The sequence below is a fragment of the Bradysia coprophila genome, unplaced genomic scaffold (assembly GCF_014529535.1).
Source record: "Bradysia coprophila strain Holo2 unplaced genomic scaffold, BU_Bcop_v1 contig_358, whole genome shotgun sequence".
Lineage (NCBI taxonomy): Eukaryota > Metazoa > Arthropoda > Insecta > Diptera > Sciaridae > Bradysia > Bradysia coprophila.
Window position 1 is genome coordinate 1,304,551 of NW_023503616.1, and position 27,846 is coordinate 1,332,396.

The 27,846-nt window shown below is 31.9% G+C and overlaps 1 protein-coding gene across 6 annotated transcripts in view; it reads right to left on the reverse strand.

Annotated features, from left to right (window-relative positions):
• Positions 1-27,592, reverse strand: part of LOC119081770 (sestrin homolog) — a 32,183-nt gene extending 4,591 nt beyond the window's left edge. For 2 of the 6 annotated variants that reach the window (XM_037190968.1, XM_037190967.1), the window contains exons 1-9: positions 27,388-27,592; positions 15,433-15,584; positions 1,686-1,850; positions 1,444-1,626; positions 1,127-1,370; positions 690-826; positions 303-630; positions 201-241; positions 21-131 (exon numbers count right to left, since the gene is read on the reverse strand). In XM_037190968.1, the coding sequence (XP_037046863.1) occupies positions 21-131; positions 201-241; positions 303-630; positions 690-826; positions 1,127-1,370; positions 1,444-1,626; positions 1,686-1,850; positions 15,433-15,492 (1,269 nt within the window). In that variant the 5' untranslated portion in view covers positions 15,493-15,584; positions 27,388-27,592. Of the gene's footprint in view, positions 1-20; positions 132-200; positions 242-302; positions 631-689; positions 827-1,126; positions 1,371-1,443; positions 1,627-1,685; positions 1,851-15,432; positions 15,585-18,813; positions 18,820-23,018; positions 23,124-27,387 lie in introns of those variants that run through there. The other 4 variants (XM_037190970.1, XM_037190969.1, XM_037190971.1 and 1 more) reach the window with 4 other exon arrangements.
• Between the last annotated feature and the right edge of the window lie 254 nt (positions 27,593-27,846).

The window sequence follows — 27,846 nt, forward strand, 5'->3', positions numbered from 1 at the left end:
AACATCTGTAATAAATTTACCTTTTCGCTATGTTGTAACTGGACTAAAATGCTGTCATATTCCTGCTTGGTTATTCTTTCCGGAAAGCAACAGGCTGTCTTGATAAACATTTTCAACGATCTCTCGAGCAACTTTAATGCAAAGTAATTTACAAAATTAGCGACTCCCGCATTCAATGAAATCCCGATTGACCAACTCACCTGATTCACCTCACCGTAATCATAGTCGTCATATCTAATTCCTGCAATTCACAATTCCAAATCAAATCAAAATAATTTAATCGAAAATCGGAAATCACTTACCATAAATACACTGGATATAGTTCCATATGGCACGGCGAAACTTTGATGTGTCCACATTTGTTCGATCGGCCATTGTGAAATATGTTAAATTATAGGCAGCCCGGAATTTCTCATCCAGCAAATTCCCAACATCACTGTATAACCGATTGACCAGCGAATATCCATGGTCATCCCACGAATAGTCCTGTATGCGAAATGTGGGAATACTAACGGTATCGCCTCGGCGTTGAAAGTCTTGATATGTGAACGTTGGATCGTCGATCAAATGGCTGATATTTTGCGGCACATTCAAAACAGCCTCGGCTTTGGCTGCTGACAATTCAACGGCCTATTTTTAGTGGAACGACGGTTAGTAAACCATTTTCACGTAAATTGTTCGGGACCTACTTGTTGCTCAACGCTTTTGAAACGATTCGAAAGTTCGGCTTCGTTACATTCGGGAGACCTTTCTGACAGATTCTTCATGCGTGCCATCAACGCATCAACACCTAGATCTATACTAGCATCCAATTTGTTGTTACTATCTGAAATTGTTACAACGAGATTTTGCCGGTTAGTTAAGACTGGGTGGATGAGATAGATAGAGAGAGCGCAGGTCTGTGCTAGTCACCTTTTCAACCTTTTATAAACTGCATATCGTAAACGACGGTCAAAATAATGAGCTTAGTCAAAACGCATGTTAAAACCAATGAAGTAATCGATTCTTTACCTTCCAAACATTACCAATAGGTTAATGAACAAAGGTGACACTTTGTACCATGTTATATTTTGCCGTTTGTAAAAGGTTCATAAAGTGTATCGAGTGCTTAATTTGCCAAACTTACGTTTAGGTGATGACGACAACGGATGACTAACTTCGATTATTTCAGGTAATTGAGGTAATTCGACAGTCTTTTCCACGTGTTGCTGTGGCACAGTTGAACGACTATTTTGACTAGAAGTATTTTCTAATTCTTGGGTAAGACCACATGAGAATACAAACGACGATAACGAATGAAAATGTGACAGCAAAACAATTGCATGAACTACTTCACTTAACGACCAGTTATTTGTTCCAGTTGTCAATTCCTGATTAACAATTTTGATATGAAAGAAAATTCGATGCAATGATTCTTATCAGATAAGAAAAATGTATTTTTACCTCGATGTGCTCTTTCTTCAACAGCCAAGGTCTATGTGCTAAGATTTTGTTGATTGTGTATATCGACCTCAGTTTTGGCGGAATAAAATCTAAACCATTCAACCAAGTCCGATCACCACCTTGTTCTAGAAACGCTTTCGTATGTAGATTTATAAGATATGTGCATTTATGCCGGGCTGCAGCCTATGATCGAAAAACGATTACAATTTTTCTCCATCGACTCACATGCATCGATTTCTTACCATAATAGCCAAATAATGTCGATAAACAAAGGGTAGAGGTCCATCACCGCACATGATGAAATTTTGAATGTTCAAAAAATGCTCCAAGTAACTGGGATGGTATCCAATCACTTTGGACACACGGTCTAATTCAAATGTATTCATCAGTCTTTCTCTGTACCCGTACTGGAAAAATCAAGTAGAAAATAAATTAATTCTTTTTTTGAATTGGAAAACGATTAAACTTTGATCGATTGATAAAATCAGAGAGACAGTGGATGGTGCGGTGTGATTTGCCAATAGGAAATGTGACAATTAACTTAGAATTGTCATTGCACATTCTTTTGATGAACAGGTTTACTTGTATTGATGTGCTGGTAAAAAGTGATTGTGTTAGATCAACTAAATGGATAAACTGTACCTACTATATGGTGTCAGAACGATAATACTATCTAGTAAGATATGAAGAAGACTTTAAAACCTCTTGACGTTCTAAATTGTTGACTTTTAAGTCGATATTCTGGGAATAAAGCACTGAAACCCCCAGATATTTATAATGACCTGCAAACATGTACATATTAAATTAGGATTCATAATCTTAGTATCCCCGTTTCACCTCTAATCTCTAAAGGTTTTATCTTTAATTTTAATGAAATTTAATTTTACATATCAAATATGCATGACAATCATCTATAGTATAGACTTTTAAAGTTAACCACCTTCAGATATTAGAAGTGAAACGAGCAATACCCTCTCCAGCAACCTAAGGTGGTAAAAATGCAACGTCGCTTTGGCATTTTACATGTAAAATTAGAAATTAGTCATGAAACAGTGCATGACTCTACAAACAAACGAATAATGTGATATTTTGACAGTGTCAAAACAAAGATGGTTTGCTAGAGAGGGTATTGCCTATAGAGTACTATGAAATTGTTTTTTACAGTGTTTTATAGTTGTGTGATGTACTGTCTAGATTCAGTACCCTATTTAGTGTACCACTTATGCTTGAAGTGCATTTACAGTACATAAGTCTCAAAATATCCTTTTTTTCACCAAATTCAATTAGGTGTTTATGGAGTAAAATGTAAGCCATAGCGAGGTCAGTTGTGAAACATTAGACAACTAACTGTCCTTTCTGTCCCTTAATCACTCGGAAGGTGTTCAGGTCACTGTCAATGAAAATACTCCATTTGTTTAGAAGTCAAGACTGAAGTTCTATGTTATATGAATCAAAATTCCGTCAAAATTACAAAGTCTTATTCGCAAGCTCTCTTTTTCAATCGATATGACTTAACAGTTTCAATTTACAAAAATGTGAACCGCAGTATCTGTTTAAGGACATCATCTTTGTAAAAATTCAAAGACTTCCTGCAAACTTGAAAATTTTCCGAAATTCTCGACATGGAATTTTGAAGAATCTCTCAAACATAGGACCTGCTGTTTTCGACTATGGTATAAAATGTACGAATTATTGTTTCAAATATTTTCGGTTAGCACCGATTAGCGATAGTTCAAAATTTTCCGTTATCAATTCATTTAGTGACGTTACGATTTCTATTCTTTAGCCAGTACAACTTTGCTACTTAATTACCACAATTAAATCAAAACAAGCTAATAATAGTACCTACACTAGACACCTTTACACGTTAAAAAAATGTGCATTAGAAATTGTAATTTACGATTTCTATGAATCATCGCAGAAAATAAATATTCAAATTCAAGAAATGATATGCGTAAAGTAATAGGTAAAGGAATTTTCCAGATTACCATTTGATTCGATATTCCTCGATTCAGCAAAATAAACATATCGACTTTCAACAAGTCACTCAATTTTACGACCTTGACTCTAATCAATGCCGAAAAAAAAGTGTTTTCAACATTTTGGTATCTATTTTGTTTTGATCAATTTTGAGTCGCGTATATAAAAAAACGGTCAAAATATATAACTTTCATTCATTATATTTGAATAGCGAATGATTGGGTAAATATTTACGAACCGCACTACAGATATAGATATTACGTACGTTAACTTATATCGACCGACATGTATAATTTTCCATTTTGATAAAACACGAAGCTCTGATAACGAATTTCAAGTTATAAATATTTACTAAGATTATCGTTTGCCGTGATTTACTCTAAATGATTCTCTGCTTTCTTTTCTCCAAGATTTTCACAAAATCTTTTACTTCATTAGTTTTAACATACCCTATACTATAAAAGGCAAGAATAGTCAAATACCCATTGCTCATTTTCCTATCGATGTCAGATAATGACTCAATTCTAACAATAGATAACAGTCGACTCAGTATACAATAGAAATACTGTTCATGCATTTTTTCAAACTATTGTCACCGACCACGGCAGAGTAAAGTAAACCATTCAAGAGCACTTGATATGATAGATCACTGTCAATGTCGTTTGAGACGTCAAATAAGCTGTTATTTTCACAAAGCTAACCACAATATTAAAAAAAATTATATGAAGCTGTCATTGTTTGAGGTTAGCTTTGTGAAATTGACAACTTATTTGACACTATTTTAGAGAGAAGTACCGCTATTTGACACTGATCTATTAGTAGTCTTTTTTTGCGAACAATTTTTTTAAAATTTATATCAGTGTACATTTGAGTTCATTTTCATACAGTGTATTAGGTGTTTATTTGACGTTTCAAAAATGATCCGCTCCTGCCTGGTTTATTTTACTCTGCCGTGCCCCGACACGTATTGAACGAAAACGATGGGAAAACAACAGTTGAACAGTAAATATTTTGAGACAAAAATGAATTAAACTATGGGAATTCACAGACGTAAAAAAACATCGATATTCTTTTGCTACAAAACACCTAAAGTGAAACAGCTGTACAAGTAACGAAATTGGCTTCTCACTGTGCATAAACAATTTGTGGTTTCTTGTTGTAAAGTCACCCTCAAAACTTCGAAATGACTACGCTTACCAATTGTCAACAGAAGATGTTTTTGCGTTAACCTTTTGCAAACCGAAACCATATCACCCGTATAATTGTCTAGCCGGTTTCTTCTATTGCTTAAAGAGATTGATGCAAAGTCTTCTGATTCAATTGTTTTAAGAAAACATAAACTTATAAAGCCAGAGCTTATCGTCTATTTTTGTTATCGCTGTCAACATAGCCGTAATAGGTAAAAGATTGGGTTGAGAACTGTGTATATTTACACGTGTACATAATATAGCTCAATTAAATAACTCTTCTGAAAATGACCCGACGACGTGCCCCATTCTATCGATTAAATTGAAGTGGCAAAAGCTACATTTATTTGTAAACTAAACAAAATTATACCCCAGCACCCCACTGGCATCGACTCTTATGGTACAATGCTCCGCCAAAAATAATGAATTCGTTTTCGTATATAAATTTACACTCAATAATAAACATGATGAAACGCGATGAATAAATTTCATCATCAACATCTTTTGACGAAAAAAAAGAAGACAAGAAAATAGATACCTACACTGCTTCGTCATTTTGTATATGACGAAAAATATAATACGTGAAACAAAACTCCCACGTTATTTTCCTTTTTGTCACATTCCTTCATTATACATGTTCAAGTTTTGTTTATTTATTCAATGGTAGCTGATATCCGGGGTTGTTTACATAGAATTATCTGATTTTGGTGTTAATTGACAAGGCTTAGAAGTGTAGATTACTACAAATTTTCGTAATATTGATTTGTCTGGTAGAACTGTTGCTAGGTCAAACAGAAATGGTTCATCTCATGGAAACGACTAATTAAGTCATAGGAATCTACTGTCGACGACAAGAATAAACTGTGGATTTGATAGGTATTGGCTAATACAACAAAATGTTTTTTTAAATATTGAAGTAGTAGATCTGTTATCAAATTCTTGGGGATACTTCACACGAACGAATTAACAGATTGGATGACTGTATTGCGATATGATTCCAATTTTCGAAACGCTAGCTAATATAGTTCTAGACAAAGGAAGAGATTACCGTATAGCAATATAATCCAAAGAAATTTGAATTGCAATACGGTAATTTGTTACTGAAATAAACATATTATCAGCTGATTCAACGTGTTGACGAATGCTCATTAATTTTTAATGAAATTTATTTCCTTATTCGGTTTAGTTCAATCGTATTCTACAATTACCATTACCGACTATGCCGGTAAAAAAAAAATAATCGAGTTACAAGTTCTTGAATTGATTGTTAGAAAATCGTTTAAAATAAAACAAACATTTTTAGGAATTCATTTTCTGAAATAAAATCATGCAATCCAAATAAAGGTGTTTTGTTTCAGTAAACTGTAAACTCCCAACACAGTCGAATTATGCAAATGATCCAATGTCATTGTTATTAAGTATTTAATTACAAATTAATTTAATTTCATATTATTTTATCGGTAGGAAGGTTTAGATGTACTCGCATTTAATTTTAATTGATTGAGTGATACATGGTTGGTTAGTCCTTGTATTGATATTGAAATTGATATATTGTTTATTATACTTCACTGGTGTGTATTTACGTAACAGAGTAAACAATAAGCATATTGTTTCACCTACCAGTTGTTAACATGATTTATGCTAATGTTACAAAATAAACAATGGAAATATAGCAGTTGAAACTAATTAAGTTTGTTATTTTTTTAAATAAATGCATTGTTAAAGGGTTCATCTGATGAGAATGAATTAGGTTTTGTTATTACATGACCGTTTCGCATTGTAGGTGGATTTGAATTTTCAATGCAAGCTCAACCACATAATTCATGGCAATTTTTACACTGGACAAAAAGAATAATTAGGAATACAGCAAAGGTACAGCAAAGAACTATTGCAACTTCTAACAGTTTCTATGCGATATATGTAATCAATTCCCTTCTGTTCATTCCACTTTAATAAATTCATTCAACATCACAACACGTGTATGTACTTGTATAATAATATCGATGTCGCATGTGGAATGAATACATTAAAATTTTAATTATATGGATGTGTACATGAATTAGTCAAATTTTGAATGTTTTTTTGTCTTTAGAGAGTTGTAACGTTTTTAATTTAAAAGTGGTAAGAGTATCCAGGTATAAAAATCAAATCTGTCACTTCTTATTCTTAAAGTGTCGCCTAGTGCTGAACACAAAGTCTTTTACTTCGTTTGTTTAACCCGATGGGAACCGCACTGAAAAGAGTTACGAAGAGTTGCAATCTGAAAAAAATAGTTGCAAAAGAGTTGCACGCAAAAATAAAGAGTTGCATGCGGAAAAAAGAGTTGTACGCGGAAAAAAAGAGTTGCAAAAGAGTTGCACGCGGAAAAAAAGACTTTTAAAAGAGTTGCATGCCGAAAAAAAGAGTTGCGAAAGAGTTGCACGAGGAAAAAGAGTTGCAAAAGAGTTGCAAATTCAGTGCGGTTCCCCTCGATTTAACCATTCATTTACGATGTATAATTGCATAAGTCATAGCACATCGCTGATTTTTTTGTGCTGCTGTTGATAACAGATGATGATTAGCCGTTTTAAAGTCATGATAAATCACTTTAAACAATAAAGAAAGAAACTGTCGTCATTACACCAATTTCATTCGACGAATGAATCATTTCGTCGATATATCGAACAAAAATATAATTTAAAACAAAAAAAAAATATATTTTTTTATCGGCGCATAGCTTAATCTAGGTCACTTCAATAATTGCAATTATGATAATCAATTGTCTATCTCATGAGAACGCGCACACATTCATAGTGGAAATTTTGAAAATGAAAAAATCTTTCTCGCTTTAAAAAGATAACAAACTGATTTGGTTGAAATTGATACTGGACTGTGTTTTAGAGTTGCCAAGCGTAGCGTACAGATTTGCAGAAAAATATGGTAAAACTGATTGAAACTAGTTTTTTGACGCAGATACTTTAGTAATGCGATCATTTGCTGCGTTTTTGAATTTATCATCAGAAGGAGGAGCTTTGTATTTGAAAAGCATCGAGCTCAAAAATTACATTGATTCACAATACTAAAAATGAAATTTAAATTGACGACAGACCAGAATCTCGTAAGTAGGTAGATATTAGTATCTAAGATTCTAAGCCAGAGCTACATCCGTAGTCTTTTTCTACCTTAAATAGATGTTAAGCACATCATTAGAATAAATTAGCTTCTACTAAACAACCATATGAAGCCTGACAATGCAGGCCATCACTTGAAAAGACTAAACCTCACAAATCCAATTACTTAATTCTATCACCATTTCCATCTTTATCACTACCGTCGACTACTAATTACCGTTTTCAATTTTACAAAGGGAAATTTATTACAGCCATATGTTTTCGTCACAAAGAAATGGGATGGAAAAAGGGATGATTGCTTACGTTTATTGCACCAAAACAAATTAATTGAAATAATTGTACGATAAGCGAACACTGATGGTGTTTACTACTTTATAAACATACAATAAAATGTCACTTCAATAAAAAAAAGATTAATTATCTTTGTTGATGTTGATGTTAAATAGAAATAAAAGCTTATCTGTGCCTATTTTTGTACAAAAAGACTGAAAACAAAATTACATAAAACAAATTGATTTACGAGTTTTTACTTTACCTCTTGATAAATCAAGCATTTTATGCATACGTAATGTGTAATATGTAATATACATGTTACAGGTATAGCGATAACTCTAGTTTATAACCCTGGCCAACTGGTTGGTAGAATGCCCTAACTTAACTTTCATCGACATTTTAGAAGGCTATAGTCCTAGGAAGAAAAAAGACACCATAACGAATGATAGCCACACAATTTAGGCACATAAGTGTCGAAAAGAATTCAATTTTCTCCAGAAAAGTGCAGCAAGAGTTTTGATAAGGAATCACTGCACGCACTCTATAAGTATGACAATGTAAGCGGAACTTTTTTTTTAATAAATCCAAAGACACAACATATCGCAAAACATCCTATTCACTTTCACTTGTCAAACAATTAATAATAAATTGATAAGAGTGTAATATTCAGACTCTCAAATTTCGTCTGGATATGAAAAATAATTGTTTTTACATTGAAATAAAACAACACTTACGAATTGAAAATAAACTGTCTGCTACTTTTGCACTACACAACAATGTCCCTGAGTAATCTTATCAATTAAATGAAATTCTTCTCGTATTAATTTCCTAGAAAATGAATAATTTTTCGTAAAGTCAATGTACTGTACTACAGACGGTCAGTCAAAACCAGAATATTAAATTAGGGTTATCAACACAACACTTTCACAATTTTTATTATATTTTACTTTTATCAATTTCAACAAAGACGTTGCGATTATTTTTAATGTAGGTTAAGCTAATTTAAGAGTTCTTTTTTTGATAAAAGATAATTCACCGAAATGTGCGTCGTATTAGAATTTTAGGATAAATAATGAGAAAGTCATAAACCATACGAAAGCATCATTTGAAAATGTATTCATCGAGCAACCAATCAAAATATATACAATGTATACTATACATATGTGCTGAATCACATAACTTTTAATAACGGCTTCTAGCTTAGAAAACGCTTAAAATTGAAGGTTTCGCATTGTCCGAACCTGGGAATACATTTTAAGCTAAAAAATTATTGATTTGAGGTTATTCGACTTTCGCCAACAATATTCCATGTACCAAAAACACAACTTTTTGTCAGATAAATATCAAATTTAGGTGTCCCAATTCAAATCAGATGTTGTATTTGACTCACCGCGGTCCATTTAGCATATTTAAAGTTTAATTTACATTTTTGCACATTTTCATCAAATTTCGAGGCGAGATTAAAGTCTCAAAATCACCATCGGGGAACTTTGACAATCAGTCATGAACTCAAAAAATATTTTTTAGACTTGATCTTTTTTTATAAAATAATCTGTGAAGCCTGGAGATTAGATTACCATGTTGACTCAACGTTTTATGTACACTGAGCCCACCGTAAAAAATCGATATATGTGATGTGGACCGAAAACGACGAAATTTTCAAAAATCGATCTGGCGGCAGCACAAAATCAAAGTTTGAAAATTTTTTTCTTCCATAAAATGATCAGATGGACCAGCTGAGTGGATTTCCGGCTGAGCCTTAAAAGAACTAAGACATTTTGTAAAAACCGCTACACCCTATTGGGCACTTGTCAAAATATTTCTTTCTCTTTCATCATAAACGTAGAAAAAATTGTCAAACTCAATATTGTGTAAATTCATTCAGCATGTAAAGTGTAAAGCTGTTAACACGGCACTTAGTGAAAAATACCTTCGCATCGGAATACAATACATCCTCGTTATTATAGTATGTTGTGTTACAAGTATTGTAATGTTGATTTTTTCAGCGCTAGACCCAAGTTTTCCTTACGAGCGGAGCGAGTAAGGAAAATTGGGTCGTGTGCTGAAAAAATCTCATTACAATACGTGTAACACATCATGCTTTGTGCCAACCGAGAATTGAAATAGACAAATGCCCAAAAAATCATAATTTTCATTGTAAACAATCACTCTTCAAATTTGATCGATCACATTGCTTTGCATTATCTAAAACGAATGTTGTAATAACTCATACAAATTACATAACAACACTGCTTTGAGTGTTGAAATATCCCATCAAACGGGTGCTGAAATAAGTCACTTTACAACACTAAAATGAGTTCTGAAAAGAGTCGTATTTCAATTATCGGTGGCACAAACAATATTTCCCTCCTAGTAATGTAATAGACATTACGTCGGTGATTCCAAATTTTTATTTTGACGAGTGGGAACGTTATGCCCGACCCCGTACGTACAGTGCTTAACGTGATTAGTATTTTTTTTTCTGCTACTGCTAGCACCCTACCTAATCATGAACTTTTTCAGTGCCATGCCCAGTTCCATGGTCTCGAAGTGATATACTCATACCTAATGTACTAATATACTCATACCTATCTACTTAAAATGCGTATTTAATCAAATTTCCAAACCAAAGCCGAAAAATAATTAGATTAAAAGTGATAGCCAACGATTTCTTTCGTTACCCCATATCATTAGTCTGATCAAATTTCATCAATTTTATTTTACTACACGGAATTTTGTTTGCAGTCAAACGACATTAACGCACAGTTGATAAACGGTTGCCTGATAAAATTGGATTTATTTAATGCATTACGCATTATTAATACCTGTACTGTGTACCATACAAAAGCATCGTTATCACCACCATAAATTGATTATTATTTAGATTGAAATCGAACAAATAAATCAATAAAAAAAAGTGAAAAAAAAAAATAATTATTCAGACTTGATATAATAAATGATTTGATGATGCATTTACTGTGAACAGTCTGTTGATAGGTCATCAACCTTCTGATATCGAAATGAGAGCACACGCTTATCTTACTTTTTTTTTAATATAAAAAACGATCTACCTCAAATATAGTATCACATACCTATTCGATGATAATAGTGAAAATTTCAAACGAACTAAAAATAAAAAAATAAAAATATGTTTTTCGCGTCATATAGACATTCATATCATTTTAAGGTCGTTTGGTTTCGTTCGTACAGTTGTAGCTGTTCGAACATTTAAGTAGCTGATGGCGCAACGTTCTACAAAAGACCTTAAAAATCATTTGATACAAAAGAAACGAAAAGAAAGCATCACCCAGGTTTATTAAATCTTGAATTTATTACAATCTAATTTACTATCGTTATCACAGACTGTTCGAAGGACATAGAAAGATAATAGAATTGAATAAATCCTTGACTGCATCAAATCGGGCGTGCTTCTATATAAATGAAGAAGGTCACTTTTACTGATTGTACGTTTTATTATACGTATTATACATAGTCGACGAAACTATGATAAAAATAAATTAATTTATGATTTTATTATGATCAATTTAACAGACTTCGCAGTAGCGTTGTGTGTTAGAATATAATTTTTTTTTTATTTGCAGACAGGAGGAATATTCTGTGTAAATGTTAACAGAGTAACAACCGCCACAATATGTACTAGATGTATGGAGAAACGTCACTTTTATCAGAATATCAGAATATCATGGCCTGTTAACATCGACATAGAATATTCCTGCAGCATGCACATTGCTTGTATATCTTCCGAATATTGTAAGTAGTTTTTTTATGACGTAATCCCATATCAGAAAACTATAGTAAAGAATAAACAACAAGTGCTAATATTACGTATGTGTTATTGCAGACATCTAAAAGTTAAAGTTTCAATTTATTTCGTCGCCACGTGGGACGATTTCATTTAAGAAAAACGTAAACAAAGCGATTAATTTAATTGTAAAATCAACATTTGAAATCGAGTCGATTTTAAGTCAGACGTCTTATAAAAATGAAATGTGCATCACATCGAATGAATACACAGCGAGATATATATAAATGGATGTTAGTTTTATCTTTTTCCAAATAGCATTATAGTTGTTTACCGAGTTGTTTACTGTTAGTAAATAATGAAAACGTATGTTTCAGCTGGTAATGTTAAAATAGTTAGACGATGACTTCCATTAAATTGTCAATAGCTAAATTGAATGCTGTTTTATTACAGTGATCAAAATATAACTTTCATCATTTATCCGATTTCTAATCAATTGAATCCACATTTCAGTTGTGATGAAGTATGCGAGGAAGCGTATCAGGATCGTCTGACCAAGGTTCTGAAAGAACAGGTTAAGACACCCAAGAGGGCGTCTGACATACAAATTTTGACAAATAGATGCTATTTATTGAACATACTCATTACAGATTGTTTGAAATGTCAACTTGAAGAAAAAAAATAGTTTTTATCAGGTTGACATTTCAAACAATCTGTAATGAGTATGTTCAATAAATAGCATCTATTTGTCAAAATTTGTGTGTCACCGCCTTCGTGATCAACTCAGATGTGTCTTAACCTGTTCTTTCAGAACCTTGCGTCTGACGATTAAATCTGTTACATTTTTTGTTTAAAGAATCTTGTACTTCATTAGTTTTTGAGTTCATCGTTTATTCTTGTCGTTATTCTCGATAACATATGAGTTTCGATAATTTCTACTGAGATTTATTTTTCTGATGTTTGAAGTTTTTCGATTTATTTTTACCAATATTTTCATCAAATACCAATAACGGTAAAATGATTTTAAATATTGGTAAAAGGAAATAATATTGACAAGGGAAAAATCCCTCAAATATCATTTAGTCCCATAACTAAATTGGAACATAATATAAGTTACGCATGCTGTTTTATGTCTATCTTAGAATGAATCAAACATACGTCGGAATCGCAAGCCTTTTTTGTTTGTCAGAAAATCAATGAAATGTTTTCGTTTCAGTTGCATATCAGCCAATTATTTCGATTAGTTTTGAGAATTTATTACAATCGAAACCGTCTGCATTAATTATCTACGCATCATTTAATAATCTTCTAAATGAACGTACATTTAAAGAATGGAATAAGTTCAATTCGTTCTTAATATTGGGATCGTAATTACAATAATGGTACGACAGTTTTCCATTATTATTGCTATAAATAAACACGTCAATTCATTATCATGTGATTTGTGTACAATGCAAAAATGGAAAAAATAAATCGGCACATTTGTCTTAATTTGCATTAAGCAATTTATTCATATCTGTTCATATAAGACAAATAGATTGCATTATTATTCCTAATAGACACGTACGTACATATATATCATATAGATGGATGTCTGTCTTTACCACATGCCATGTTAGAATAGATATTATACGTATTGTTTATCGTGTGCAATATGCACTGACGCACTGATGCATATAACATTTATTTGTTTCTAAAGAATATTAAATTACGTTTTGCAATTTAAACGCTAAAGATTCTAATGTCTCGACTGATTGTCGTTTGGTGCCGCAATGTCCACATTATCTAACTGATTGTACGATGAGCGAAATATTTATTATTTCTGCACGTTTTAAGATAACTGCAGTGTTGTCGTTGGACTCGGAAAATCAGGAAAAAAAATGTTTTCCGTTCTACACGCTGTATTATACATTTGATCGTATTCTGAACGAGTTTAGGTTTACACAAGACCTATGACCAAGACTGCAATTTTTTTTGTCATAAGTTTTCGGTTGCTATTTCCGCTCAAATAGAAGCTATGTGATATATGTGTTACTATGTAGACAAACACTGCACAATGTGATGATGTTTTCAGTATTTAATTTTGGTAAAAACGTTGCATACTTTTAAGTTGAGTTTAGCAAAAAACGTTTTTTCTGTTTCTCTTGAGAAGTACGTTGAATAACATACTATGTTTCAATGGAAAATAATCTTCGGAGAAATAGACACGGTTGTTTGATGTAGATATTACTTAACACATTGAAATTAATTGCGGCTTGCCCACTTTCGGCGCCCTGGACTTTACTTAAATAGTCGAGGAATGCCTCCGAATAAATTTCTAAAAATCCAAAACTGAATTCTAGGTTTTTAGAAATTTATTTGGAGGCATTCCACGACTATTTAAGTAAAGTCCAGGGTGCCGAAAGTTGACAAGCCGCAATTTATTTGAATGTGGGTAAATCTGCAGCAAACCAGGTCAGAATGCAACTACCTCAAATATTAAATGAAAAATGATCACTGTATATCACCTCTCTTGTTTGAAATTGGTCTAAAAATACCATCGTCAAATAATCTATTGAATACAGAACTGTGTAGCATTTTTTCGATTATATTTATTGCTTCCCCACGAGCTTATCCGTCACATTTATATTTTAATTATTATTAGAAATCGTTTTCAATGCCATTTCTTCAAATCCATTCGATAAGGAAGTAATACTAAGAACAAATTAAGAAGTGGTACGATTTCCTCAACTGAAATAATAACTTTGAGTTCAATGTGTGGGGAAAGTAATTAAACTGTTAAGTGTAATACCTGGTTCTCATCGATGTATTAAGTGCTTTAGTGCTTTCAACGAAAATTCAACGTCAAGGGACGGCGATATATATACTATCTGTATATTTCAAGTAATCGTCGACAAAGCGTCTGTGGCAAAGAGTGATAGTTAATTAATTTTATTGCTTATGATTGATTAATTAATTAATTAATGATTACAACGATAATCTTAATGAAACATTGTTACTTTCCGAAATAGTATCATTGAACACAAATTGCTATCAAAAACATCTTTTCATCGCCAATGTAAATAATAAGTTGAACAGTTTATATACTAACGCTGATATTAGCAGTATGTCATCAACACCGAAAATTCAACGATGATTTCTGTAGAAGGTTACACCAATAAAACTGACTTTATTGTTTTGACTTTGGAATTTAGATTAGTTAACACGTGGTGAACGAATATAGAATTTTATAGAATATTATAGCTCGATAACACTATACTGGATACGAAGTAAATATATTCCATGTGTTGCATATCGTCTTTCAAATTAAATTGTTAGTCCTTGGAAATGATTGTTTTTTTACAGCTGCTATTTTTTTAGAGTTTTAGAGCAGGGTAATGAACCTAACATGTGTACATTGTGATAATAAAAAAATAAATGTTTTGTATGGTAAGAGTTCATGTGGAATGGCCTAATTAAAACAACGACTGTGAGATGATGAATTCTTCTCTAAATGACGAAGTATGCCACATCAAACCACCTCTGAACCAGAATTTGCTCAAACTAAAGGAATTCATTCCTAGATTCGAAGACCTTGTAAAATTCGAATTCAGAGACGTTTTGATTGGTATATTGGCATTCCTTTGTGGATTCTATGATTCATATAAAACTACAAAGTAATCGAAAAATTACTTACATCTTGATTAATTTGTCCCATTTCAGAGTAATCCGTATAGCATTCAACCATCGAATACATGTGTGAATTTGTTATCAATGCGATATAATTCACTGTAGAATTGGATTTGTTTGATGAAATCGTTTTGTGGTGAAAACAATTTTAAATTATCACTGGAAAATAAATCAAAATTTTTCAATTTAGTAACAGAGAAGTACTTATAATAGCATGTGAATAATGATGGTGGAATTTTAAAACAATAACTGTGATATCTGAAAGCATTTTTTTCATTTAAAATAATTTTAAAACAATAACTGTGATATCTGAAAGCATGTTTTTCATTTAAAATAAAATCTTAATCGATAGCCTTCTATTATTCATCCTAAATTTGTCATAAATTAAACTGGTTTCTACATCAGGAATCGACAATGAGTTGCATTTATAATCTGAAGAATATTTATTAAATTATCGTCATTTGAATAGAGTAGCTGTGCGATATGCGACATTATAGAAATAGAAATACGATAACATTCAGGTTTGAGTTTCACGATCGAAAACAAAGAAGTTATTTACACTGATAGAAGGAGAATATTGAACAGAAGCAGATTGAGTCTACTGATTTATCTCGTTGATGGTCGAAAATGTTTCAAGGTCTTGATCTCCAATTTTTTGTTCAATATTCTTTTCATATCAGAAGGTATAACTCCTTTCAAAAAAAAGGGACGTCAGGTGAATTTAGACATTCATTTGTCACAACTGCATTTCAGCTGATTATCTCATACAAACAAAAAATTGAATGGACCGGTTCATACAGGTGAAGTAGTGACACAACTATGCGGTGGTAGTGTTAAAGATGTATAAACAGCTGAATAAAACTTGTGTCTAAATTTCTCTGACGTTCCCTGTATCAATAAAGGAAGAAAAAATATCAATAAATGTGCTCATAAATTTTGTAATTTTCTCTATTGAATCAATCGATATTCCTAAAACCAACGATGGGTTCTAGTATCAATCGATTACACGATGTATAACTCCAACCCCTACTTCCGATTAATTAATAATTCAACACATGAAATAGAAAACGAAAACGATTGAATATAGTTAGAAATTATACCAAACACTTAGATTATCCGCTGCTGATGTTCATTTTTGATTTATTAATTTCATTACAAACATTATTATTAACTAAAGAGACATTTAGATAAACTAATTGCTTTTACAATAGACAAGTGTGCTTGCGGACAAATGTACTGTAAATTAATTTGTCACTATCCAAATTATCGTTGGTATACGTTTAAAGCAAAACACCATCGTCAATTTGTTTGTCCATGTAACTATACACGCTTGCATTTAGAGATCATAACAAATTGTTACAGTAAATAAGTTAATAAGTTTATTGACTTCTATTGTGTAATAAAAGGCGTTTATAGTATCGTCATTTTTCGTCGGTATTTTAACAACTCCCACATTAATCTACTTGAGTTCTTTTTTTTTTAAATTAGAAACGAAATAATTCTAGAGATTACCCAATGACAACACATTTCGGTGTATTAATTTAAAATTTAAAAAAATAAAAAAAAAATATAAATTTCCGTCAACAGATTTATAACATATCGTTCCTTACGGTTCATAATATGCTCGACAATCTCCAATTCGACGACTTAAATGTCGCGCACATTATTTAAAGTATTTAAAGTTTTCGGTTTCACTTGATTTATTAAATCGGTTATTTATTATTATATGAAAATTGCTATTTTATTGAAGCCGTTGAGAAGAAAAAAACATGGAATGGAGTCAGTTCCGTTGACACAATTATCACTGTTGCTTTCAAAACACACTCACAAAAGATGCTGAGCATAACGTTTTCAAATTCGAATCTAGCTGAATATCGAAATCCAAATTTTTTCAAAATGTTCACAAGTTGTAGCGTCGAAAACATGTTGTATAAAATGTTTGCCACACTACTAAACCAATAACATTCGGTTATAAAAAAAAGTTGTCGTCGAATTCGATAAATATTTTTTTTTTTCGTGTTTCTTCGTCGCTCTTACAATGTGTGTTTCCCTACTACAACATTCCTTTGATCTTTTCCGGTCTTTGCATCAATGGTATGTAGTTTAGTTAAACTTTAATACACCATATCCCTAAACAACTATCAATCGAACATCTATCTACTACCAAAAAAGAACATTCTCCCAGCCACTGATATTTACGAAGAAATTTTAACTCATGAGCTCTGTCTGTCCAAATTTAAATTCCGAATCTAAAATGAGACCAGTGATAAATTTAGAATTTTTAATCAAATTCCGTTGCATTTATTACAAAAGACAATTGTTATGACAATTGAAATAAACATTTTTTGATAGACAATTAATTCCAAATATAAACCGACGCTTAATTTAATCATTGTTTACCGAAGCAAAGACCTTCTTAAAATTGGGGTAATGTTTCAATTTAACAATAATAATGAAATATATATATTCGATGAGCAAACACACACAGCAAAATATATCTCCCGAACAAAAATACAAAAATTAAATTGATAATTTATGTGTTTTGATGTTCCTTCCATAATTAAGTGAAATATTATGTTTGTTGTGTGTGTTATACATGGCTACAAACGGTTATATGGCCACCGCATGCATCACTTTTTATAATATCTTTCAATATACAATACGAATAACTTAAAATGATTCGACTTGTTTTGTGATGATGGTCAACGTTTTCGAAAACATTTCGGTTCATCATGATCCGATGTCATGTTAGTACACTTAATTTTCCTTCAAATCAACTTCACAATATTAACAGCAAAAAGCTTAAATATTTACTACTCAAAAGTGATAATTTTTATGGTTGAACGTGTGCCAACGAATTTGTTTTTCTACTTTCAACCCACGCGTACGCACTAAGTATCGAATGGCGTTTGGATATGATTAGTTCAGTTATTAAGAGTCCTTGATTAACAGATTGAAAATCAATAATTTGTTAAAAGTCCAGTTCCCAGTGCAGCTTGATATAACCTCGGATAAAACCTAAATCTGTTACTTCTTTTAGTCAAATTTTTTTTAGCACGAAATTATAGAAGACCACAGTCATTGACACGGCGAATTGGTTCTTGTAACGACATGGAATGACCTGAAATTGTCTAAGATTGTGACTGGTCTTTTAACTCAGAAATCTGGCATTGACAATCTTGGTTGGTTCGTATACAGTCATTGATTGGTCACAGTTGAATCGGTTGGTCCGCCGAAAAATTTAGGAGCCAAGAATGATTAGATATCCGAAAATTGTCAATGGTATCTAATCCCAGAGTTGTAGCATTGACAAGTTTAGTTGGCAGCATGGCTCGCTATGACGAGAGATGTCATCACCGGAGAATCGACATATAAGTGGTTTTCCAACTTCATTCGAAAACTATAGATGGGAGTGTTACGAACTCTACGGTATCTAGCGTCCTCTTGAAATGAAAGTGGTCGGAGTGGGCCGAGATTATAAAACGATCAGAATAAATACAATAGTGAAACGGGCAGGATGCCCTAGATATTTGTGTTTGTTTTCAGTTATTCGTAGTCGCATCGAAGAAGGATCGAAAGCATCTAAAAATTTTCGACAAAGATTGAGCAATGAAGCAACCAATACAGATGCTTTTACAGGATAAATTTTGCTTCAAATAGGTCACTCATTTTTGTCATAACAGATGGTATGCAAAATATCGGGATAATAAGGAAATTGGTCAAATTATTTAGCATTGAATAGCTCGTAAGTCATGATTTAATATCGTGTTCCGATTATTTCGTAACAGTTAATTAAAATAAATTGAATACATGTACCGCTTGTAACCCCCTATATAGAATGGCATTAATAAATTATTAGTTTATCGAAATAATGTACAGCTGGTGATATCCCAACTCAAGGGAAAATTTTTAGGTTTACGAATGTTCTGATAAAAATTCGTTAAAAGAACTATGAAGAGCAATAGAACTTTTCGGAAATTTATAAATAGACGAGCATTACAACAAACACAACCCATAATTTATGTAGTTTTTAAATTTACTTTAAGTGTTTTTGTAAATAAATTTGATTAAAAAATTAAAATGTATGACACAACGCGTACAATATAATAAATATTTACTGTTTAGTGCCATATCGATAAAGAAATAACCAAACATTAATAACCAGAAGGCAATACCCAATACCCAATACATAATGCATTTATTTATTTATTTGTATTTCTTTTTATGTTAAAATTATATATTCTTTGGGAGCTGATTTACTGGATAGACTTAAGCTATATTTGAATTATACTTTTGTGATATTTAAAAGGAAAATATTGATTTACGTTTTTGAATTACGTTAGTTCACATTATAACACACATTCAAGGACGAAAAATTGTTCTGTGATGTGAATGAAAAATATTTATTTTGTAATACACTCTGATTATTATAAGCTGGATGTAGATATATCTTATCGCATAATATTTGGATGAACTTATATATGCGATTATCATTAGGAAGTAAATTGAAAAAACATGTTTTTTGGCAAAATATTCGCAATCACAAGTGGAAATTTCCTTTATTCTATTCGATTGGCTTTCGATAACTTTATAATGAAGGCACAGGGTAGCCGTATAAAAAGCTGATCATTAAGTTGTATTGAATATGGCTTTGAAACGAATTTGAGGAATCTTCTAAAATTATTATAAGAGTTTCGCTTAGGATATTACAGATCGCTAGATTAGTATTACGGTGTATGTTTCGCAACCAAATCATTAAATCTTTACTTCATTTGTGTGAACTATATGTGACGTGAGTGTTTCATACGAAATCTGTTACTTCAATTGTTTTGTCAGACATAATAAGACTACTAACCACACATAACTAGCCATTTCTTTATAGGGCCTACGTTCTCAAATTTTGTCCCGTTTTCTTAAATTTTACCACATTTTCCTATAGTTTCCCAAGAAAATTTTTTAGGAATATGGAAATCTATAGAAAATACTGGAAAATGTTTGACTACCCAAAAGTAATAATGCCACAAATTTGGTTTGTGCACCGGACAACTGAAATACGACCATGATTTTCTGTTATGAAATGTCAGGTTTCCCGGAACGATGTATCCTGCGGGAAAAAATTCATTTCTTTATGATTTACAGTGTGAGAACGGTTTTGAATGAATTTTTCCATGACTACATGATTGAACAAATTTAATATGGTGAATTTGAAGTGCACTGACAAAAAAGAGTTGAAAATCTTACCTGCAGCAGTTAACTTTGTCTCCAGGTAATCTACAAGAGCTGTCACAGCTGTAGTGCCTCACACAAAAAAAACAGCTGTGGCAGATAATGTACATTACCTGGAGACAAAGTTACCTGCTGCAGGTAACATTTTCAACTCTTTTTTGTCAGTGTGTGTATTTTTTCAAGTAAAATGATGTGTTTTGTCTATTTCAATTTTCCTGTGCACAAAAACGTTGTTCGTAGCTCGACTAGAAATGAATTTTTTCAGCACACGTCCTAATTTTCCTTACTCGTTTCGCTTGTAAAACTTAGGACTGGTGCGTTATTTCCTGTCTTGGTACGAAAAATACTATTCTTCCAGCTACTCAAGTCGTTGGATGAGATTTTACGGCAATCCCGAGTAAAAAAAAGTTCTCACAAATGTCTAAATCTGTCGAAATCAGATATCTCAAATCACATTGAGTTTTGAAAGACAATAGATTTTGAGACTTGAGATATCTGATTTCGACAGATTTAGACTGTGAGATATCTCACTTCAAAATTATTTTTTTCACTGGGTTCATTATGACCAGTATTATTATCCGATCTATTACTTCCATCGATCAAAGTATTTTTAATATGTTGATTTCAAATCTTGTACTTCAATTGTTTTAACATGCATTTTACTGTATAAGGGACCATATTACCCAGACCCCAGAGATTGTCATTATTTTTGTCGCCGTTATAGATAACAGATGATTAGTCGTCCGTATCTGGCAGCTTAATCAAAGGCAGTGCATATAGACATTAATATCGCTGCAACACATTTTATCTTATAACTCTCATGGAGATGGACAATAATCACGATCTGTTGGAATGATCATAGACAATCTTCACCAACTTTCTTGACCATTGCTTGATATTAAAACAAAACAAGCACTCAAATAACAAATCTATTCAAATAACCTTGCTTCGTTTCAAATAGCTTTTGGTGATGCCGGATAAACTGACATAAAAGATAAATTTTATTTATCACACAAAAATAAAAACTATAAAAATGAAACATTATAAAATACAAATGAAGTAAACAACAATATAAATCCGCGTTAATTCATCTAAAAATATATACCGAATATATGTACAGTCCAAAGAGAGACGTTTGTGTATACATATATGAATATCTGAAAACCGTTTACAAACAAAAATGATATTCCTTGTTGATGACTACGTTTTTGTTTTTTTCGTTTTGTTACGACGCGATGTGTGTATTTTTTTCGGAATATCGTCTCGAAAATGGTTATTCACACTCGAAAAACAAGTTTATTTCGATTGATATTTTGAAAATGTTCATCGTTTCGAAATTATTTTACAACGAAAATGGAAAAACTTCATTTTAACTATGATGAACAGTATTGTTTAAATGTTTAAATTCTATAGACACACCGGCTTTTCCGCGTAGCTGCGTAGCAGATAAGCGATCTACACAATATAAGTACTTTGTATTTAAGTAAATATTTTGAGTGCGTGCCTTATACACAAAGTATTTTCGTAGTTTGTTTGACCTGAATTTAGCTTATCACCCGTCTAAATACAGCGAGAACTACAATAAAAACACTGAGATATGTTGTGGAAAACAATCATATATAGCTAGCGATAAAAAAAACTTAGATAGTGGCAGCCAGACTAAAATTTAACGAAAAAAATTTATTTGTTTTGATGTAATTCGAACAACAACCTTGGAAGAGATAAACAAACTAAATCAGACAGAGTTTAAAGTCAGTAAATTAAATTTAACATAACCGGTAAGTATGTGTACTTATAGTCATTTTGCCGGTGATAAAATAAAACATAAATTTTCCGACGTATTTTTATCTGTGACAATATTTTTTTCGATTTTAATTTCTCCATATTTGTGGTGGCTTGGTGCTTTTGAGTCACTAAACGCGATGGTCACCGCCAAATTTAATTTTTTTTTCTGCGGATAAATAAATCTGTGAGGAAACACATTCATTTCGGCCGAAGCATATACACCGGTAGAGAGTCGATTTAAGACTTTGTAACAAATGATTCACGGAAGACTCAAGAGGTGAAATAAATTGTGATGAAAAGATCTCTTATACCGGATTCGGTTTCCTCAGATAATAATTTTAATAACCACTAACCAATAACCAGCAGTTGAACATTCGTTCTAATTAACTTTGTAACCAGGTCTTGATTTATTAGTTACTTTGTTGTACTCTTTTCTCAGTAAACAATTATTGTCTCGCTTTTAATGTGATTACCGGCGATCACATTGCTGTATATTACATAATTACACCTTTGGTTCAGTAAAAACTGTTTTTCACTTCAACAAAAATGAGTGGTTTGTTACTATACAATTTACAATCATACCCACTAGACGACTACTGTACGTATATTTGCCACATAGTGATTGTATGTTTGTATACGTATTCTCACCAATTTATCAAATGCCAAATCACGATGCATAAGAATGTCCTATCTTTTATTTAAAAGAAACAACTCGTTAATGATAAGTGTCAACAGTAATTTGTTTAAACTGCCAATAAGAATAATATTTGCATTGCTCGTGTGCGCGCAGACATGTAACTCCTCTTGTTGCAAGTTGCAACATTGTAATATCAACAAATTTGTCTAGCCTCTTTTTATTATAATAAACTTTACATTGTTTGCATTGAAAATAATAATCGGCATGCAAAGTTGAAAGAACGATACAGCACCAAACGCTGATAAATTAATAGGTGTATTATGTGCACGAGTATATGAGATGTAGCATGAAATTTATTTATTATCATAATTTGTTACATAACATGCAACGGATTGGACACATTAGCGAGATAAATTTTACCTTATCAACGTAAAAATTGTACTCATTACGCTTCGCTTTAACCGCCAAAAAACAGGATGGTCATCTGGTATCGACAATAATAAGCGATGAGCTTTGACTTTAGACCTGTTGTATAGCATAACGTGTGTTTAAACTAGTGAAGTACAAGATTTGTTTACATACCTAACAATAATTGAAATAGCGTATGTAATAGTAGATTGTGCACCTATATGTACCGAGCCGAAGGCATCAAATCGTCAAAATAAACATTTAGAACAGGTGCATACGCTATTTTATCTGCCGAGAACAGATATATAGAGACTAACGAATTTGTCATTGAGGGCAAGAGATCATTGTTCAAGGCAGATAAAAGATTTAACGATTAAACTGGATTCAGAAATTGCCATGCGCACACTTCACCAAAAAAAATTTTTGATCTAGATTGGACTGTTTCAAATGTAACGGAAATGTGTACTGATTCTAATTCAACTACGGTGAAGAATACTAGCGCTTGAGAGAATTGTTGGTGATTGTATCACTAAATAAAGCCGAACCATCGCATTCAAAAATCTTAAATTACCAAAGAACTCCTATTGGAAGTGAGAGATTATATTAAATCAGCAATAGTGAAAAGGAGCATGAATTTACAATCAACGGTAGATGTAGATAGCCTAGATGATGTACCTAATTTTTCTATTGTGGAATAAATGAAGCAGCAGCTGACTAAACTAACAATGTGAGAGACTCATTATTTTCTAATAGTATACAATCATAGATTCTGCCTCGTCTAGACAATAAATTTAATTTTGGAAAATTTGAGTCTCAATTTGAGAAGATACATTGGGCTTGCGGGTATCGTATAATATTTGATAAAGACAATCATCAAATTAACTACAAAACTTAATTCACAGAGTCGTTATGTAGCACCATTTACTTCTACAACAAAATTGCAATTCGCGGAATTATTAAATTCCCATTTATCATAAATTTTTAATTTTTTGAATAGAAATAATGTTGCATTTAATTCATATATATAATCATCATCATGCATTTCTTGTGTTATTAATTTGATGAATTAGATTTCTGTGTGCTCAAATTATGATTAATTAATTTCTGACGTTTGTTTGAAGAGAGAATGCATTCAAAGGAAAATTATGATTTCAAATAACTGAATGCCGCAGGTTATTTTCAGAAATGATTTGCATTTGAATTTAGTATACCATTTTATCCTGAACTAATGATTAAATCTACTTTTTCGAGCCGAAACAACCACAAATTACGTGACTGTTTCAGTTTAAATGCATAGATACCGGTTGGAAATTCATAACTTTGAAATGATTAACAATCACATTGATGAGTTCTTTATGAACGAATTAATTGCTAATCTACAACAAAATTCGATAAAAGTGTTTCTATTCAATTTGGGCCGTTTGAGCCAATTGTTTAACTTATCTCAATTAAATTAAAATGATTTGGTTACAGTTTCATTGTTTCTCTGATTCTCTGATTTCTCAAACACAAAAGTATCTTAAAGATTCCACTCCATTTTTGATCTAACCAAAAACCTTAAGTAATAAAAGTTCAAATTACAAAAATAGAGAGTTTCTGGACGAGATTTTGATTGACAATAAATACAATTTATTGGAATAAAAAAAACGAATAAATTCATTAGACTTGGGAAAAAGAATTCATTCGAAATACAGCGCGTTTACAGAACATCTGTTTTTTATATATAATTGGAGCACAACATGTTAAAAATACTTTTCTAATGTGCAATCAACTGTTCTAACAAAATCACAAGGTGATCTAACATAGAACATCTAAAGGAAACACATTTCAACGGATATTAGACCGAGAACTTATTGGCCTTTTATTGGCCTCATATTTAGGAATAATTATTTTTTATCTGCCAGATTGGTTCAAGTTGTACTTTCAACATGCTTCTGTAGCGTGCATTTCTGTTTACTCTCCGCTAACAGATAACGTGGAGTATTCAACTAAGTCGAAAATATTTTTCTGACAATCGGTTCTTTCACACTAGTCATAACAAAATTTAATCCCAAAAATTCTTTGCACAATTTATGTCTCGTTTACTTTTTACATATTTTGCTAAATACGTCAAAAATATCTAAAGGTCTAAAAAGTGCCGGTTAAGTTGAGTGAAATTAAAGAGAATTATTTCCATGCAAAGAATATTTATTTATCTACCTAGGTGAAATAATAGCAGTGAAAAAGTGCTATTATTTCGCCGTCGGTAGATAAAATAGCGTATTCACCTCTGTCCCACATGTTTATTTAGACACTTGGGGTTATAACATTTGCCTTTGGCTCATGCAATAACTCCCCAAGTGTCTAAATAAACATGTGGACAGAGGTGAATAATCTACTATTATACTACAAGAACTGTAAAGGGTGTTTTATGTTCGAGGAATAATAGATGCTTCGAGACGAAGTCGAATATTAATATTAATAGATATTTATGCTATTAGAACTGTAAAACGGCATCTCGGTTCGAGATGGAGTAAATTAATCGAGACGAAGTTGAGTCTAGTACGAGGGGGACTCACTCCAGTAAATCACATTTAATCACAGTAAATCACATTAAATCACAGTAAATCACAGTAGATCACGGTAAATCAACAATGTCAAAAATGACGTTTGTATTAAATATGCATCAGCTTGGGTCAATTTGCATCAAGTTGGGCTAGTATATGAATTTAATTTTGTAAATTACCGGGCAAGATGCTTATAAATGATATAAAGTGCCATTAAAAATGTTGTTGTGATTTACTGTGATTTAATTTGATTTACTGACTCCGAAGTGAGTCCCCCCTCGATCTAGTAGCATAAATAGTATTTTTTTATGGAGCGACTTAACGTTCGCTTGCTCTACCGTAAAGTGCACTCTACAATAGAGATAAATAGTGAAAAATGATTTACCAAAACCAATCAGTAAAACATTATTTTACTGCTCGACTACCCCTGCTTATACAGAGCGCCCCATATATCACAAAAAATTCAACTCTTTACATGCTTTGCATTCAGGTAATGAAAGCCTTTGCGCGGTAATTCAGTATACAAACCTTTAGAAAAACAATCTTGGTCTCAGTTTCATATGTATTACTTCAGTGAAATCAGGTAACAACAAAAGAACGCAAAGAAAAGTGCACATACCACGACTCAACATGTATTATACATATAAAAACATGATGTCAGATTCTGTATCAAAGATATTCATTTTCCAAAATAATGCACTCATTATATGTCTTATTACAGCTTTCGCATCTAGATATAATATTGAAGGCTTCTCTTTTCTTTATTACACATTTCAACAAGCGAATAATTTCTCTTAGATACAAACCGTGTCTGAACAGATTTTCTTTTCTATTTTCCATTGTGAACGAAACTTAAAACCGAACATATGATATTATTTTCAAATGTGCACCTTAATCATGTGTAATATGGTGTGTTTATATATAAATGTGCGATATATACGTATGTGCTCACAATATAAATTTTACATATATAAAATGTACAAATTGACTATACGTTTACTACAATACAATGTCATTTGAATGCCGGCTGAGTTGTTGTATGCAGTTTTTTCTTTAAATAGAACAAACAACTTGCTGCACTTCTTCGTGTGTACGTATATAATATATAGTAATGTACAATTAATAAATTAAATGTATTATCCCCCAGGGGCATTGGAAAATTAATAAACAAATAATTTATTTAAATGAATACATTAGTGACACCAATGATACGTTCAAAAAATAAAAATTAATCGATTTGATGAGGATAATAATATTAATTTGTAAAAAAAAATCAAAAAAAAACACTCGAAAAAATGCGGTGATAACATAATAATCGAAACAAATATATAGAAAACGAAATACAGGACAAAATACTAACTTCTTTCGAAAATCACAAATTTAATTCACTTCAATTCAAAATCTAAATTCACTTTTTTTTTCTTCTAAAATAAAATCGTTATTTTCCTTCGAACCGTTTTCTTAAAAGTGTTCGTTTTAACTAAAAACAAAGTGAAGTCAACACTCGATTGAATTCAAAACAGAACTGAATGGTCGTCGCTGTTGCTTCAATAAAATGATTCTTTGCTGTGGCTGATACGATGATATCTTTCGCCATATACAAGCGCATTATTTCGTAATATATGTAAAGAGACTCGGCGGTTTCATGTATATATAAATACATAGGTTGTATATATAATTTTTGTAAATAAGTAGTCGAGACACCTTAGGTATGAATATGTCTCACAAGATGGGTGCATGTTATTTTCCTGAGGGAAAAAATCATCATTTTAGATGAAAGAGAGTTTGTTAATGTTTTACAAAAATGTGATTTTTAAAC